This window comes from Oncorhynchus tshawytscha, unplaced genomic scaffold (assembly GCF_018296145.1).
Source record: "Oncorhynchus tshawytscha isolate Ot180627B unplaced genomic scaffold, Otsh_v2.0 Un_contig_4572_pilon_pilon, whole genome shotgun sequence".
Taxonomy (NCBI): Eukaryota; Metazoa; Chordata; class Actinopteri; order Salmoniformes; family Salmonidae; genus Oncorhynchus; species Oncorhynchus tshawytscha.
The window spans coordinates 544,993-561,798 of NW_024609806.1; the positions used below are offsets into that span (position 1 = coordinate 544,993).

Here is a 16,806-nt window from a genome sequence, read left to right on the forward strand (position 1 = left end):
AATTCTGTTGACGTTCTCTCAGGAAGGAAGAGAACACATTGCACAGCAGTGGACCTGCATCAAGCAGAGAAAAGACTCTGTCAGCAGGCAGCTGCTGACAAAGTGCTGTGTCTGTCTGTACTATTTCATGTATTGGCAGGGCATAAATATCCTCAGAGAGACAGAGTCTTGAACTGAACACACCACAGCTAGAATTGTCATCAACTCTCCCGGATTTGGCCTAGTGTTCTATAGTCAGCCTGATGGTCTACCTCACGAGCAGTAACATTACTCTGGGACTATTTTGTAAATGCCCTAATGAACTGAAAAGCAAAAAAGGAATTGTATGATCTCTCAGAATGAGCTCTCTCTGTGTGTGTGTGTGTGTGCCTGAGGCAGAAGATTGAGGGCTCAGGTTGTGGCAGGGAGCCATGGGTACAGGACAGGAGTAGGTAGGAGTTGGCTGCCGTTCTGCCCTCCCCGTAACTCAATTACCATGTCATATTTCACTCCATGATTTCATTAAGGTTCATTTGCCTGCAGAGATGCCCAAATAAAAGCTTACTTCTGCTTTTCTTTGTCCTACCACTCTGGGTTCCCTAACCAGACCAATGTGATTTGTGGGCAGAGTACAGATGTCTCTCTGTAGATGCCTTTAGAAATGAAGCCCATTCTATTATCTTAATGAAGTTGATAAAAGAATACAGAGACAATTTTCCCTAAAGCCATTTTGTGCTCTGTGTGACCCTAAAATATAATTTGAGAAGGACAGTCTGGGTGACCTTCATCAGTTTATCCTGGGTGGGGGGGGCTTTGACCTCTGACCCATCAGGATGCCTGAGTGAGACAGGAGTAGTGGCGGGTCATGAAATAATGAACACAGTCACTGGCTTCTCGTTCCCACAGAAAAGTGTTGTGGAAATTCAGTACTGAGAGAGACTTGGTCTTAGTCATTTCTTCAAACAATCGTCTTTATTTAACATCAATTAAGTATTGCAATAATGAGACCGTCGGCCCACCAGTCTTGACTGACTGTTAGGCTGAGAGTCTAGCCTTTACAGACAACGCACAGTTTTTATATAGCTGATACCAAGATTGCTTAGTCAGTCACTTCTAACCTTCCCATAAGCCACCTTGGTTATCTACACAGGATGGTCTTTTACTTAGTTTCCCAGATGCCAGGAAGATGAGACAACATTATTCTTAATTCTTCCAGGCTCTCTCTATCTCGAGTCACACAGACCACATCTTGTCTATAGAGTGCTAGCTTTTAGGTTTTTATCACCAACACAAGTCCGGAAGGTAGCAAGTTCAAATCCCCGAGCTGACAAGGTACAAATCTGTCGTTCTGCCCCTGAACAGGCAGTTAACCCACTGTTCCTAGGCCATCATTGAAAATAAGAATTTGTTCTTAACTGACTTGCCAAGTTAAATAAAGGTAAAAAAAAATGTTTTTAATATATAATGTCAGCTTCAAGCTATCTCTCGTAGAACCCATGTCCTCAACACCCAGACTAGCTGCAGGGTGCTAGAGTGGAGACGATAAAACACAGCATTAGCAGGACAGAAATATCTTACTGTTTGTTAAGTAAATAATTGTTACATATCCAACAAATAAGGAAATGTGTTATTTGAGTGCAGGTTGTGGTGGAGTTTAGTTACGGTTGTAAGGGGAGGAGGGCGTGGGGGGGTGACGCTGGGCTGGGGAGGCCTCAAGGCAGGAAGCAGGCAGGGACCCAGCTGTCCTCCCAGTCCCAGTGGAAATCCCTGACCTATAGAGAGGAATGACAGGCATGCAGGGTGCTGCTGGCCAGGCAGGGACACACATTGAAAATGCATGCATGCGCACACACACACACACACAGGCCTTATTCCAACCAGTGGCGGTCGGTACTGTTTAAGATGAGGGATGATTTTTTTTCTATTACAGCATATTGGATGACTGTCATTCATATTCCATTCATCTATCTCAATGTAACATTGATAGGTTTAGGATACTCACATTTACCCTATAGCCATCATGAGGATGCTACAACCTAGCCTATGAGTGAAAGTTTACAATGTAGGTGCACAGGTCGAGAGAAATTTCAGTAATCAAGGTGACAGACAGTGACACATTCAATACCGCCTTGCACACTCTTGCCTGCCCCGAGCTGATCTAGGGTGTAATCATTAGCCCAACAGTTGTAAACAAGAGTTTCTATTGGAGAAATTCAGGTATGTTTATCCCCTTTTTGTTCTGTTTGCTTCTGTTTAAGAAATGTTTTTTAACAGAGTGGGTGGAATGAATACACCCACTCACACAAACACAGTTCACTTCCATAGCAGCCACACACACAGTGTTACTTTGATCATTGACTAATTCCTTCTTGCATCTACGCGCTCTCCTCCTCTCACCTTTCTCTTCACTTGTGGACTTCAGTGCACAGCACATCAGCTGTCAGGTGAAAAAAAAACATTCCAAGCCAAATCTTCATATCATAACCGCTACACACAGCCTACATCGTTGTCACCATATTAGCTCACGTCAAGTCAACATGGCTACTAGAACTAACACGTTAGTAAACCCGCTACAATAATGCACTACAGTGTATTAGCAAGCAGTTACACTGGCGGCCCCAGTGGCAATAAATTCATAAAACCAAAAGCTTACCGTGACTTGGAAGAGTTCCAGTGTTGGATAGCCTTAGCCAGCTAGCTAGGTAACATAGCATCCCTCTCTGTTTGAGCCAGGTGTTTGAGTAGGCTAAACTAGCTAGCGAAGTAAGTGAAAGTGGAAAAATATATATAGCTAGCTCTCTCTCGCTTCATTTGAAAAATAAATTCCTTTGTTTAGCTTCAATTATTGTCTTTCTCTTTGAGTCAACTACTCACCACATGCTATGCACTGCAGTGCTAGCTAGCTGTAGCTTATGCTTTCAGTACTAGATTAATTATCTGATCCTTTGATTGGGTCAACAACATGTCAGTTAATGCTGCAAGAGCTCCGAAAGGTTGAAGGAAGTCCTCTGGAATTTGTGTACATTTTTGGAAGGGGGTGAGAACCACGACCCTCCTAGGTTTTATATTGAAGTCAATGTACCCAGAGGAGGAAGCCTGCTGTCCTCCAGCGACACCATAGTGCTACCCTACAGAGTGCTGTTATTGCTACTGTCGACCTTCATTGCAACACTGTATTTTAATAGATTATTTGGCGACATTAATATATTTAGTTTTATCTGAAAAGGTTCACTTTAATGTTTCACTGTTTTTATGTTTATGAAATTCACTGAGGAGGATGGTCCTCCCTTCCTCCCGAGGAGCCTCCACTGATTCCAACCCAATGTCACACAGACTGACATTGCACACATTTCTCATTAACTAATGTCAGCCATGATGTTTCCTTGGCAGAGGAACCCTGAAGAGGGGTAAGAGGTTAGTTTGAGGAAGGAGTTGCGTTGACCACATGCTACACATGAGCTTATTTTCAGCTGGAGGACATTGTAATATCAGCAGTTACCTGGGTACTGTTGGGGACAAGGCACACTGACTGAGGGACTGGAGAGATGAACAGGACACTTCAAAAGGAAGTGGCAAAGAGTCCTCTAGTCTACTGCTCTGAAAGACATTGAATTCACTCATAATTTTCTAAAATAACTACTAATATCTTTCAGTTTGTCTGCAACTAAGTTTATTATCAAGGACACTTGTACAAATATAGTAAACCAGCCAAAGACAAATATTATACCTGACATTTTCTCACAAATCTACATCTTAATCATGGTATAAATTTCCAAAATCGAAAATGTAATACTACCGTGTAGTAAATGTGACTTGATTAAAACATTTCATAGAAACATGATTATTTTTTAGATACAAAAACACATGCAGCCTTCTCATGGTCGAGAGAGGAGCTGTCATTGTCTCCAAACACCACGTTATAGAGAGAAACTTCACTGACAAGGGCTGCATACCAAATGGCACCATATTCCCTATTTAGTGCACTACTTTTAACCAGGGCCCATAGAGAATGAAACTTATAGAGAAGAGGTTGCCATTTGGGATGTACCCAATTTGTCCATCAGGTGGCAGAAGGAAGCAGGTCTTCCTCACTGGCCTACAGGTTGGAGCGAGTTAGCCATGGAAACTCCTAAGAGACAGAGACAGACCATGGACAGTCAGTCAAACTGGCTTTGACAACTGGCTTTGACCAGGGAACGGGGTGTTATGTCAGATTTGTCCTGTAGTTACCTGTTGCTTCCTGTCTGAGGAGGGGTCTATGAGGACGTTGAGGAGACTAGGTCTCTCCCAGTCACTGAGGCTGAGCTGTAAGGCACTACGCAGCTCCTCCTCTGTCCGCACCAGGAACCCTCGTCCTCCGAAGGCGTTCATGACCTCATCATAGCGGGCTTCAGGCAGCAGGGTCACAGGGGGGGCTCTGGAGAGGAGAGGGGAGAGTGGAGGGGGAGAACCGAGGACAAGATGACCAACATACCATCACTAGAGGTAATCCTGACCTTGACAGTCAGAGTAGGCCCAGTCCCAAATTGACCTTTAAACCCAAACCCCTCTGTACTCACACAGTGGTGAGATCTCCCATCTTCCCCATCATTTCCCACGTCTCTGCATCCACGCCGCTGTAGATCCCGTTGTTGTTGACCACGATGATGACCACCGGGAGTTTATACCTGGTCAGAGGGGAAAGCATCAACGATGAGGGGAAAGCATCAATAACGAGGGAAAGCATCAATGACTAGGTTAGGGTGTTGACACTTTAATTCTCCTATGCACCTGACCAGTGATTACTACAACCACATTTTGCTATGTGAGAGAGACCTTGACTGTACCAACCTGCACATGGTCTCTACCTCCATCCCAGAGAATCCAAAGGCACTGTCCCCCTCCACACACACCACCCTCTGGCCTGTGTTCTGGTTCCTCTGCACTGTTGCAGCCGCGATGGCAAAGCCCAGACCCACCCCCATCGTCCCAAAGGTGCCAGCATCCAACCTGCACGTGCACACACACACACACACACACACACACGGCTGTGTTAATAAGAGCTCAGAGTGTGTAAAAAAAAGGTATCTTTGTGTGTGTCTGTGTGTTAAGTAGGAAGCAAGGAACAATATCTGGGGGGGTAAGATACTAAGAGAGTCCATCTAGTCAGCCTGTCAGGCAGCACTACATTGGGAAGTCAACCTGTCAGGCAGCACTATATTGAGAAGTCATCCAGTCAACCTGTCAGGCAGCACTATATTGAGAAGTCATCCAGTCAACCTGCCAGGCAGCACTACATTGAGAAGTCATCCAGTCAACCTGCCAGGCAGCACTACATTGAGAAGTCATCCAGTCAACCTGCCAGGCAGCACTACATTGAGAAGTCATCCAGTCAACCTGCCAGGCAGCACTACATTGAGAAGTCATCCAGTCAACCTGCCAGGCAGCACTACATTGAGAAGTCATCCAGTCAACCTGCCAGGCAGCACTACATTGAGGAGTCATCCAGTCAACCTGTCAGGCAGCACTATATTGAGGAGTCATCCAGTCAACCTGTCAGGCAGCACTACATTGAGGAGTCATCCAGTCAACCTGTCAGGCAGCACTATATTGAGAAGTCATCCAGTCAACCTGCCAGGCAGCACTACATTGAGGAGTCATCCAGTCAACCTGTCAGGCAGCACTATATTGAGAAGTCATCCAGTCAACCTGCCAGGCAGCACTACATTGAGAAGTCATCCAGTCAACCTGCCAGGCAGCACTACATTGAGGAGTCATCCAGTCAACCTGTCAGGTTCCTGGACAACAACTAATTCCTACTTGCCTACAGGGAAGAGACTTGTGTGAGGCGGCATGCCTTGCCTGTGTCGAGGAAGGTAGTTGTTCAACATGGTACGCCCAATGTCCATGGTGTTGGCCCCCTCACTCACGATGACACAGTCGTGGGGCAGCAGCTGGGAGATGTGGTGGAACACTTGGTAGTAGTTCATGGGTGTTGTTGACTGAAGAGCTAATGCCTGGAGAGAGAAACACAATCAAATCAGGGGTGGTAGATAGGCTAGCTTGCTTAGGTCACAGGTCATGGACGCACACACCAACACACCTTTGTCATTGTTGCGTTAGCAGCCATCTTCTCTTTCAATGTGGTCCACCATTCTGTATCAGCTGGATACTTCCAGCCATCTTTATGAACATACTCTAGGAGCTGAAAGTTCAGATGAGGAGTAGAAACTAAGCAAACTGAATCAAGTACAGATGTACGATCTTAATTTGAGCACCCTGTAGCAGGAGAACTTTCCTGCAATGCAGGACATGTAAAATGTGTTGTATATTTGAGGTTTAAAAAGGCTTCTGAAGTGTTTACTCTTATACATTTCAGACTTGATTTTCCCCTATGAGAAATGTATCAACCCCTACAGAAAATGTCAAATTATTATAATCCACATAATAATTCACATTCCTGTTGCTGCAGGATTATTTTCCTGCTGTAGCAAACTGGTTCAAATAAGATCCTACATCTGTACCAATTCAATTCCATGTATACTTTGCTGAAAATCAAATAGTTGTTACAGACAGGATAATCAATGCTTGTTTCTTTTAAAAAAAAACATTTGTTTTAAACATTTTTTTTTATTGTAAAGTGTATTGAGACTTGTTAAAGGCACTGTAAATACAGACCACTGTACAGACCACCAGGACCCAGCAATACAGTAACATACAGATATGGGGCACATATTAGATGCCTGTGATGTGTTACCTGCTTGACAATAGCATTGATATCCCCCAGGACTGAGTTGTGTTACCTGCTTGACAATAGCATTGATATCCCCCAGGACTGAGTTGTGTTACCTGCTTGACAATAGCATTGATATCCCCCAGGACTGAGTTGTGTTACCTGCTTGACAATAGCATTGATATCCCCCAGGACTGAGTTGTGTTACCTGCTTGACAATAGCATTGACGTCCCCCAGGACTGAGTTGTGTTACCTGCTTGACAATAGCATTGACGTCCCCCAGGACTGAGTTGTGTTACCTGCTTGACAATAGCAACGTCCCCTAGGACTGAGTTGTGTTACCTGCTTGACAATAGCATTGACGTCCCCCAGGACTGAGTTGTGTTACCTGCTTGACAATAGCATTGACGTCCCCCAGGACTGAGTTGTGTTACCTGCTTGACAATAGCATTGACGTCCCCCAGGACTGAGTTGTGTTACCTGCTTGACAATAGCATTGACGTCCCCCAGGACTGAGTTGTGTTACCCTTGACAATAGCATTGACGTCCCCCAGGACTGAGTGGTGTTACCTGCTTGACAATAGCATTGACGTCCCCTAGGACTGAGTTGTGTTACCTGCTTGACAATAGCATTGACGTCCCCCAGGACTGAGTTGTGTTACCTGCTTGACAATAGCATTGACGTTACCCCCTAGGACTGAGTTGTGTTACCTGCTTGACAATAGCATTGACGTCCCCTAGGACTGAGTTGTGTTACCTGCTTGACAATAGCATTGACGTCCCCTAGGACTGAGTTGTGTTACCTGCTTGACAATAGCATTGACGTCCCCTAGGACTGAGTGGTGTTACCTGCTTGACAATAGCATTGACATCCCCTAGGAGAGCCGCAGCAGGTTGCATGTTGTTCCCCATCTCCTCTGCACATAGATCAACCTTGACATAAATAAAGTATGTGGAACGTTACTACAACATACCAGCAACGACACATGACAGGAAGAGCACCGTGCGCGACACATGACAGGAAGAGCACCGTGCGCGACACATGACAGGAAGAGCACCGTGCGCGACACATGACAGGAAGAGCACCGTGCACGACACATGTAACAGCAGCTGGAAGACCGGCCAAACACAACAGAAATAACCAGGTTCCACCACATAATGATAAGGCTAACACACACACACATACATACATATATACATATATATATATATACAAAAAAATATACTCAGCAAAAAAAAGAAAAGTCCTCTCACTGTCAACTGCCTTTAATTTTCAGCAAACTTAACATGTGTAAATATTTGTATGAACATAAGATTCAACAACTGAGACATACACTGAACAAGTTCAACAGACATGTGACTAACAGAAATTGAATAATGTGTCCCTGAACAAAGGGGTGGTCAAAATCAAAAGTAACAGTCAGTATCTGGTGTGGCCACCAGCTGCATTAAGTACTGCAGTGCATCTCCTTCTCATGGACTGCACCAGATTTGCAATTTCTTGCTGTGAGATGTTACCCCACTCTTCCACAAAGGCACCTGCAAGTTCCCGGAGATTTTTGGGGGTAATGGCCCTAGCCTTCACCCTCCGATCCAATAGGTCCCAGACGTGGCCATGGCAGAACACAGAACACTTCGCTGGCCATGGCAGAACACTGACATTCCTGTCTTGCAGGAAATCACGCATAGAATGAGCAGTATGGCTGGTGGCATTGTCATGCTGGGGGTCATGTCAGGATGAGCCTGCAGGAAGGGTACCACATGAGGGAGGAGGATGTCTTCCCTGTAACGCACAGAGTTGAGATTGCCTGCAATGACAACAAGTTCAGTCCGATGATGCTGTGACACACCGCCACAGACCATGACGGACCCTTCACCTCCAAATCAATCCCACTCCAGAGTACAGGCCTCGGTGTAACGCTCATTCCTTCAACGATAAACGCGAATCCGACCATCACCTCTGGTGAGACAAAACCGCATTTGTCAGTGATGAGCACTTTTTGCCAGTCCTGTCTGGTCCAGTGACGGTGGGTTTGTGCCCATAGGCAACGTTGTTGCCGGTGATGTCTGGTGAGGACCTGCCTTATAACAGGCCTACAAGCCCTTAGTCCAGCCTCTCTCAGCCTATTGCGGACAGTTTGAGCATTGATGGAGGGATTGTGAGTTCCTGGTGTAACTCGGGCAGTTGTTGTTGCCATCCTGTACCTGTCCCGCAGGTGTGATGTTCGGATGTACCGATCCTGTGCAGGTGTTGTTACACGTGGTCTGCCACTGCGAGGACGATCAGCTGTCCATCCTGTCTCCCTGTAGCGTTGTCTTAGGCGTCTTCACAGTACTGACATTGCAATTGATTGCCTCCTTGCAGCATGCCTAAGGCACGTTCACGCAGATGAGCAGGGAACCTGGGCATATTTATTTTGGTGTTTTTCAGTTAGTAGAAAGGCCTCTTCAGTGTCCTAAGTTTTCATAACTGTGACCTTAATTGCCTACTGTCTGTAAGCTGTTAGTGTCTTAACGACCGTTCCAGAGGTGCATTTTTTTTTTTACCTTTATTTTACTAGGCAAGTCAGTTAGGAACAAATTCTTATTTACAATGCCGGCCTAGGAACAGTGGGTTAACTGCCTGTTCAGGGGCAGAACGACAGATTTGTACCTTGTCAGCTTGGGGGTTTGAACTTGCAACCTTCCGGTTACTAGTCCAATGCTCTAACCACTAGGCTACCCTGCCGCCCCAATGTTCATTAATTGTTTATTGCTCATTGAACAAGCATGGGAAACAGTGTTTAAACCCTTTACAATGAAGATCTATGAAGTTATTTGGATATTTAAGAATTATCTTTGAAAGACAGGGTCCTGAAAAAGGGACGTTTATTTTTATTGCCGAGTTTATATACATACATATAAAATATCCAGTTGAAGTGGGAAGTTTACATACACCTGAGCCAAATACATTTAAACTCAGTTTTTCCACAATTCCTGACATTTAATACTAGTAAAAATCCCTGTCTAAGGTCATTTAGGATCACCACTTTATTTTAAGAATGTGAAATGTCAGAATAATAGTAGAGAGAATGATTATTTCAGCTTTTATTTCTTTATCACATTCCAAGTGGGTCAGAAGTTTACATACACTTAATTAGTATTTGGTAGCATTGCCTTTAAATTGTTTAACTTGGATCAAACGTTTCGGGTAGCCTTCCACAAGCTTCCCACAATAAGTTGGGTGAATGTTGGCCCATTCCTCCTGACAGAGCTTGTGTAACTGAGTCAGGTTTGTAAGCCTCCTTGCTCGCACACGCTTTTTAGTTCTGCCCACAAATTTTCTATATGATTGAGGTCAGGGCTTTGGGATGGCCACTCCAATACCTTGACTTTGTCGTCCTTAAGCCATTTTGCCTCAACTTTGGAAGTATACTTGGGGTCATTGTCCATTTGGAAGACCCATGTGCGACCAAGCTTTAACTGACAGTGTGTTCAATAAAGACATGAAAACGTATCATTGTGTGTATGTTATTAGTTTAAGCAGACTGTGTTTGTCTGTTGTTGTGACCTAGATGAAGATCAGATCAAAGTTTGACCAATTTATGCAGAGATCCAGGTATTTCCAAAGGGTTCACATACTTTTTCTTGCCACTGTATGTATGCATGTGTGTGTGTGTGTGTGTGTGTATATAGCGTTCCCTTTTATAAACCGAGTGATTTGAGCACTGAATGCTGATTGGGTTAAAGCCGAGGTACTGTATATTTAAGCAATATGGCCCAAGGGGGTGTGGTATATGGCCAATATACCATACAGGCCTTAGCCGTGGTAAATTGGCCATAACCACAAACCCCTGAGGTGCCTTATTGCTATTATAAACTGGTTGCCAGCGTAATTAGAGTAGTAAAAATACATGTTTTGTCATACCCGTGGTTAACAGTCTGATAAACCACGGCTGTTAGCCAATCAACATTCAGGGCTCAAACCACCCGGCTTATAAAAGACCGTTTAACATGGGTATGACCAAAAAAACATTTTCACTGTTCGAATGTGGTGGCAACCAATTTATAATAGCAATAAGGGACCTCTGGGGTTTAAGGTATATAGCCAATATATCACGGGATAAGGCCTGTATCCAGGCACTCTGCGTTGCATCGTACATAAGAACAGCCCTTAGCCGTGGTATATTGGCCATTTACCACACCACCTTACAGATGTACTGTACAGCACTATGACAGCCATGACATTATTTAGACAGACCACAAGAGACTTATAGAGAAGCTATTTAGGTAATAGACTAAATCCAATAGACTGACTCAAAGACATTTATACCTGGTTACAATGAACTGCAGTACACTACGACATGACCTGTGACTAGGGTTGCGAAATTATGGCAACTTTCCCAAAATTCCCAGAAATCCCTGTTGGAAGATTCCAGAAATCAGAAAATCTGACGTAATAAGCAGAAAATCTGGAATCCTGAAAATAACATTTAAAAAGCAACCCTACTGGTGAACTTTGACCTACCTGGATGACCTTTACATGGGGGTCAAACCTGGGGGGAAGGCCAAAGTGCAGGATCCAGTTGAGCCTGGCACCAAGTAGGACCACAACATCAGACTGGAGCAGAGCTCTGCAGTCCACACCAAGACCATAGAACCAGGAGGATAGGAAGAGAGGAGGAGTATAGGAGGTGGAGGGTTAGGAAGAGAGGAGGAGGATAGGAAGAGAGGAGGAGGAGGATAGGAAGAGAGGTGGATAGAAAGAGAGAAGGAGGAGGGTTAGGAAAAGAGGAGGAGGATAGAAAGAGGATGAAGAGGGTTAGGAAGAGAGGATGAAGAGGGTTAGGAAGAGAGGAAGAGAGCAGGGAAAAGAACACAATCAGATTAAACCAAATGTGATGAAAAGAGACTAGTTATAGATGGGGATTTCAGGAAGGCCCAGAGTTCTCCTGGTCTGTTCATCCTGGTCCTACTTATACAGTCAAAGGTCTGTGCATGAATATGATGCCAGTTGAGAGAAGGAGTGGCTGACCTGGAGCGGGCAGCAGCAACACAGTTGGGGTGGTCATCAGGCAGCACCCCTTTACCCATGGGGGTGGGCAGGAAGGGCAGGCCACACCCCTCCACCAGCTCCCTCAGAGCCCCCTCTGCTCTTCCATGGGCTGCACCTGCAGAGGGAAACAGACAGAGGGCACCGCCACACTGATATTAACAGACTGACCTTCCCAGCTGGGATGCATTCAGCTGAACACAACGTTGTGTAATGTTCAGATAAAAATATAGCATGTAGAACAAACATGCCTCTCTGACAGGTAGAATGAGTAATCATGTCCACAACTTTTGTCTACTGAACGTGGTCCTGTTTTCAGCGGAACCCTGGTACAATGCTATAGGTGTTACAGTGCATTTCAGCTGGCTATTGATCCCTCCAGGACAGACAGTAACATAACTGGTAGTAGCGTCTGTCAACAGACTGGGGAAAGGGGATACCTAGTCAGTTGTACAACTGAATGCCTTCAACTGAAATGTGTCTTCCGTATGTAACCCTCTGAATCAGAAAGGTGCGGGGGCTGCCTTAATCCACATCCACGTCTTCGACACCCGGGGAACAGTGCCTTGCTCAGGGACAGAACGACAGATTTTTATCTTGTCAGCTCGGGAGATTCGATCCAGCAACCTTTCAGTTTGTGGTCCAATGCTCTAACCACTAGGCTGCCTTCCACTAACGAGGAACTCTGTTCTGGTATGCTGATTTTTCACTACTGATCATCACAAATCACGATTTCACAGGTGCTCGCATCTTTTCAATGTCAGAAGGGGATGGGGACATTAGGCCCATAAACTTGCAGAGCGTTTCTGTTTAGGGGGGGTGAAGAGTCACGTTTGTATCTTTGTATCTTTCTCTTAATATCTCCCCACAGAACTGAATCAAGTACCTGACGCAATTCCACAAGATGTCAGTTCTGGGTTTGGCTATTAAAAAGCATTGCCTAACTTCCCCAATGATAAGTAAAGGCTGTTTGGCCTACCTTTCCCAATGATAAGTAAAGGCTGTTTGGCCTACCTTTCCCAATGATAAGTAAAGGCTGTTTGGCCTACCTTTCCCAATGATAAGTAAAGGCCTACCTTTCCCAATGATAAGTAAAGGCTGTTTGGCCTACCTTTCCCAATGATAAGTAAAGGCTGTTTGGCCTACCTTTCCCAATGATAAGTAAAGGCTGTTTGGCCTACCTTTCCCAATGATAAGTAAAGGCTGTTTGGCCTACCTTTCCCAATGATAAGTAAAGGCTGTTTGGCCTACCTTTCCCAATGATAAGTAAAGGCTGTTTGGCCTACCTTTCCCAATGATGAGTAAAGGCTGTTTGGCCTACCTTTCCCAATGATAAGTAAAGGCCGTTTGGCTCCTTTTAGAACATCCAGTGCTTCTGTGATCGCCATATGGTCAGCCATACTCACTGGAGGAGGTGGACAACAGGGCACCTCTCTGACAAAGGAAATAGGAAAGAATTGGTCAAATATTAAACATGTTACCTATCAACTTCATTGCATAGGTAAATAAATCATGAAGGTCTATCTAGGCGTATTGCTATTCTCTGATGAGAATACTTTGATATAGTGCTATATTTTCTAACTAATTTAACAAAATCTGGTCATTTCTTGTTCACTTCAGACGTTAAAAGGTAAAACAAAATAAAATCAAAATGACTATGGTGATGTGAATTCAGAGGTATACATATTCAACAGTAACACATTAGTATACATTTTAAATGGATGAAAGACAGTGATAGCCACCAACCTGACTCTGCTCCTGTCCACTTTAGCATTGACCATGTCCCCAGATATGTCTACGTATACAGCACCGGGACGTCCATACATGCTAGTGCGTACTGCCTAAGACAGAACAAATACCCTTCCATTCACAATCAATTAAGGCTGTGTTCTTCTGAAGCACTTAAGTTACCTTGCTAAGCTGGAAAATTAGAGTTCAGAAAACAATTGCAGGTGATACCAAATGATATGAAGAGGACTAAACATAGGGAGTCAGAGGAGACTGTATACCTTCTCTACCACTGAGGAGATCATATCCAGACTGCTGGGCCGAGCTGAGAACTTACTGTACAGTCGGCACGCCTCCACCTGACGGACAAAGAGGACCACAAATAACAAATGATGTCTTCTTTCAGCAATTAAACTGCTAGGACCAGTTTCCTGGATAGAGATTCTCCATTGAGTTTGCTTTTTAGGCCATGACTAAGCTTAATCTGTGTCCGGGAAACCACCCCCTAATGTTCAATAGTCAGAAACCTCATGGTTGAATTAGTACCTGTGGAAACTCTTGAAACGCCCCAGTGGTCTCCTGGTTTTGATCGGAGGAGCCTCCAATAACAATCACAGGCCTACAGAGAGAGTAGTATCACACAATGACATCAACTGACAAGCGGAGATAGTTTGGAGTCCTCAGATCATTTTCAGTGTAAGGATAGCATCCCTTCTTTTGAAAGGAAGGACCACTGAACATGAGTAGAAGGGCCTTCTGTTTGTAGAGTTCTAACATACCAGCAGTTCATGTTAGCGTTGGCCATTCCACCAAGAGCATGAATGAGTCCCGGTCCAGACACAACCAGACACGCCCCTGGACTGGAGAGGAACAGACAGACAGGCAGACAAACAGGAAGATAAGCAGACAGAGAGGAACAGACAGACAGGCAGACAAACAGGAAGATAAGCAGACAGAGAGGAACAGACAGACAAACAGGAAGATAAGCAGACAGAGAGGAACAGACAGACAGGCAGACAAACAGGAAGATAAGCAGACAGAGAGGGACAGACAGACAGGCAGACAAACAGGAAGATAAGCAGACAGAGAGGAACAGACAGACAAACAGGAAGATAAGCAGACAGAGAGGAACAGACAGACAGGCAGACAAACAGGAAGATAAGCAGACAGAGAGGGACAGACAGACAGACAAACAGGAAGATAAGCAGACAGAGAGGAACAGACAGACAGGCAGACAAACAGGAAGATAAGCAGACAGAGAGGAACAGACAGACAAACAGGAAGATAAGCAGACAGAGAGGAACAGACAGACAGGCAGACAAACAGGAAGATAAGCAGACAGAGAGGGACAGACAGACAGACAAACAGGAAGATAAGCAGACAGAGAGGAACACAGACAGGCAGACAAACAGGAAGATAAGCAGACAGAGAGGAACACAGACAGACAGACAAACAGGAAGATAAGCAGACAGAGAGGAACAGACAGACAGACAGACAAACAGGAAGATAAGCAGACAGAGAGGAACAGACAGACAGACAGACAAACAGGAAGATAAGCAGACAGAGAGGAACAGACAGACAGGCAGACAAACAGGAAGATAAGCAGACAGAGAGGAACAGGCAGTAAGACAGGAAAACAAACTGAGAGACAGCAATGTAAAACAGCTATGAAACTGACCCTCACACACAAGTCTGGCTAGTTAATATCCCATGGTTTAGTATTGTATGGAGAGAGTAGTCTCTCTAGGCAGATGGGTTGCTTCCCACATTAACAATGTATGGAGATAGGTCAGGGATTTCAGAGAGGAGAGATAGTATCTCTAGAGCTCTCTTATAATGACAATCCTCCTACCGTCCAGTGAGGTAACCAACAGCAGACGCAGCATAGCAAGCCTGTTGGATGACACACACCACATCTGTATTACTGGTGTACCCACAACCAATTCACATAAAACATGTCATGGGAAGATTCCTAAAAAGAAAAGGTGGCTTACGGCTTGTTCATTGCGCATTCCCACATACTTGATTCCTGAGGCTTGAGCTGCCATAGCCACTTCAATGACTGGAACACCAACTATTCCAAACATATATTCTACATTCTGCAGAGAGATACATGTGGATACAGTATGAATTGTTACAGTGTAGTTTAGATGTTCTTTGCATTGACACACACTTTGGCATACATCAACAGGGGTGTTAACATATGCTATTCCATATTTTAACAAACATCCACATAAACATCTAAATGTTTTGCTACACAAATATTAATAGTTCGCTATACCAGTGCAATGACCTTTGACACACTTTCACAACTCCTAGTGCTACATTGTCACTGCCAAGGACATGATCAGCGACGAATATATTATTTACCAAACCGTAGCAATACCGTTATACAGTGTAATACTCTTTTATATAAATTGCACATATCTCACCTGAGCTTTTAGTGCCTCAGCAATGAGCTGAGCGCCTGTCACATCTTCCATTATTACTGTCCAGAAATCTGTTAGTGATACTCAATAGCTTATACGTCGTTTTTAGATCTCTTGCAAATCATTGGTTTTTGTCCGCATTACAAAATGCATTATATGAGTAGCGACAATCGATAGATATTTCGATAGCCACTTACTCCACAGAGTGCAAATTTGAGTGACTGGACGACTTCTGGCACTGCTGCCCAAAGCATGACCCGTTTATACGACTTCCGGGTTCAGGGCCAATCACATGAGCCGTACGATAGTAGTTATGAATATGTATGAACTAGTAGCCTTTTTCTTTTTTTATTGCAAGAAATACACAAGGTCTCATTATGTGTTTATAACTGCACTTATACTTAACTAAATTAAGTAATTATGAGTGTATGACTTGAGTGTATGCATTATAGATATGGGCTTTATAGAAAGTGTAACAACTGTTCTCTGTTCATCTTGTTTTAAAATGGTTAAAATAAAATGTACATTTAAAACAAGAAACAAAGAAAACACATTTTATGATTTTAAATAGGTTCAAAAAGTTGGTTGAAAATACACTTGCACTTACACGAGCTTAGATGGTTCTCGAATGAATCAGGTCTCTGCATATAAATACTTAGGGATATGGTTGGATGATGAACTGTCTTTTAAAATGCACATTGACGAACTTTATAAACGGCTAAAAATCAAGCTAGGCTTCCTCTATAGAGACAGGACATGTTTGTCCTCTACAAATAGAAGACAAATTGTGCAAGCTACTTTTATGTCTGTTATAGATTATGGGGATATTATCTACATGCATGCTACGGCATCAACACTTAAATCGATGGATGCTATTTATCATTGAGTACTTAGGTTTATTACGGGCGCTAGCTACAGAACTCAC

The 16,806-nt window shown here is 44.1% G+C and overlaps 1 protein-coding gene and 1 long non-coding RNA gene across 2 annotated transcripts; both read right to left on the reverse strand.

Annotated features, from left to right (window-relative positions):
* Positions 1-3,626: 3,626 nt before the first annotated feature.
* On the reverse strand, positions 3,627-16,143 carry hacl1 (2-hydroxyacyl-CoA lyase 1). Its single transcript, XM_042318494.1, has 17 exons — positions 15,885-16,143; positions 15,447-15,551; positions 15,305-15,345; positions 14,232-14,312; positions 13,999-14,071; positions 13,734-13,811; positions 13,471-13,565; positions 13,046-13,158; positions 11,707-11,842; positions 11,200-11,305; positions 7,542-7,625; positions 6,062-6,163; positions 5,821-5,975; positions 4,810-4,968; positions 4,539-4,646; positions 4,210-4,396; positions 3,627-4,108 (listed from the first exon to the last, which is right to left on the reverse strand). The coding sequence occupies exons 1-17, from the start codon at positions 15,933-15,935 to the stop codon at positions 4,076-4,078; spliced, it is 1,707 nt and encodes a 568-aa protein (XP_042174428.1). The 5' UTR covers positions 15,936-16,143; the 3' UTR covers positions 3,627-4,075.
* On the reverse strand, positions 6,360-7,334 carry LOC121845960. The gene is made up of 3 exons (XR_006082931.1): positions 7,309-7,334; positions 6,762-6,991; positions 6,360-6,715 (listed from the first exon to the last, which is right to left on the reverse strand). It is a non-coding gene; the product is annotated as an uncharacterized LOC121845960 (long non-coding RNA).
* Positions 16,144-16,806: the final 663 nt, after the last annotated feature.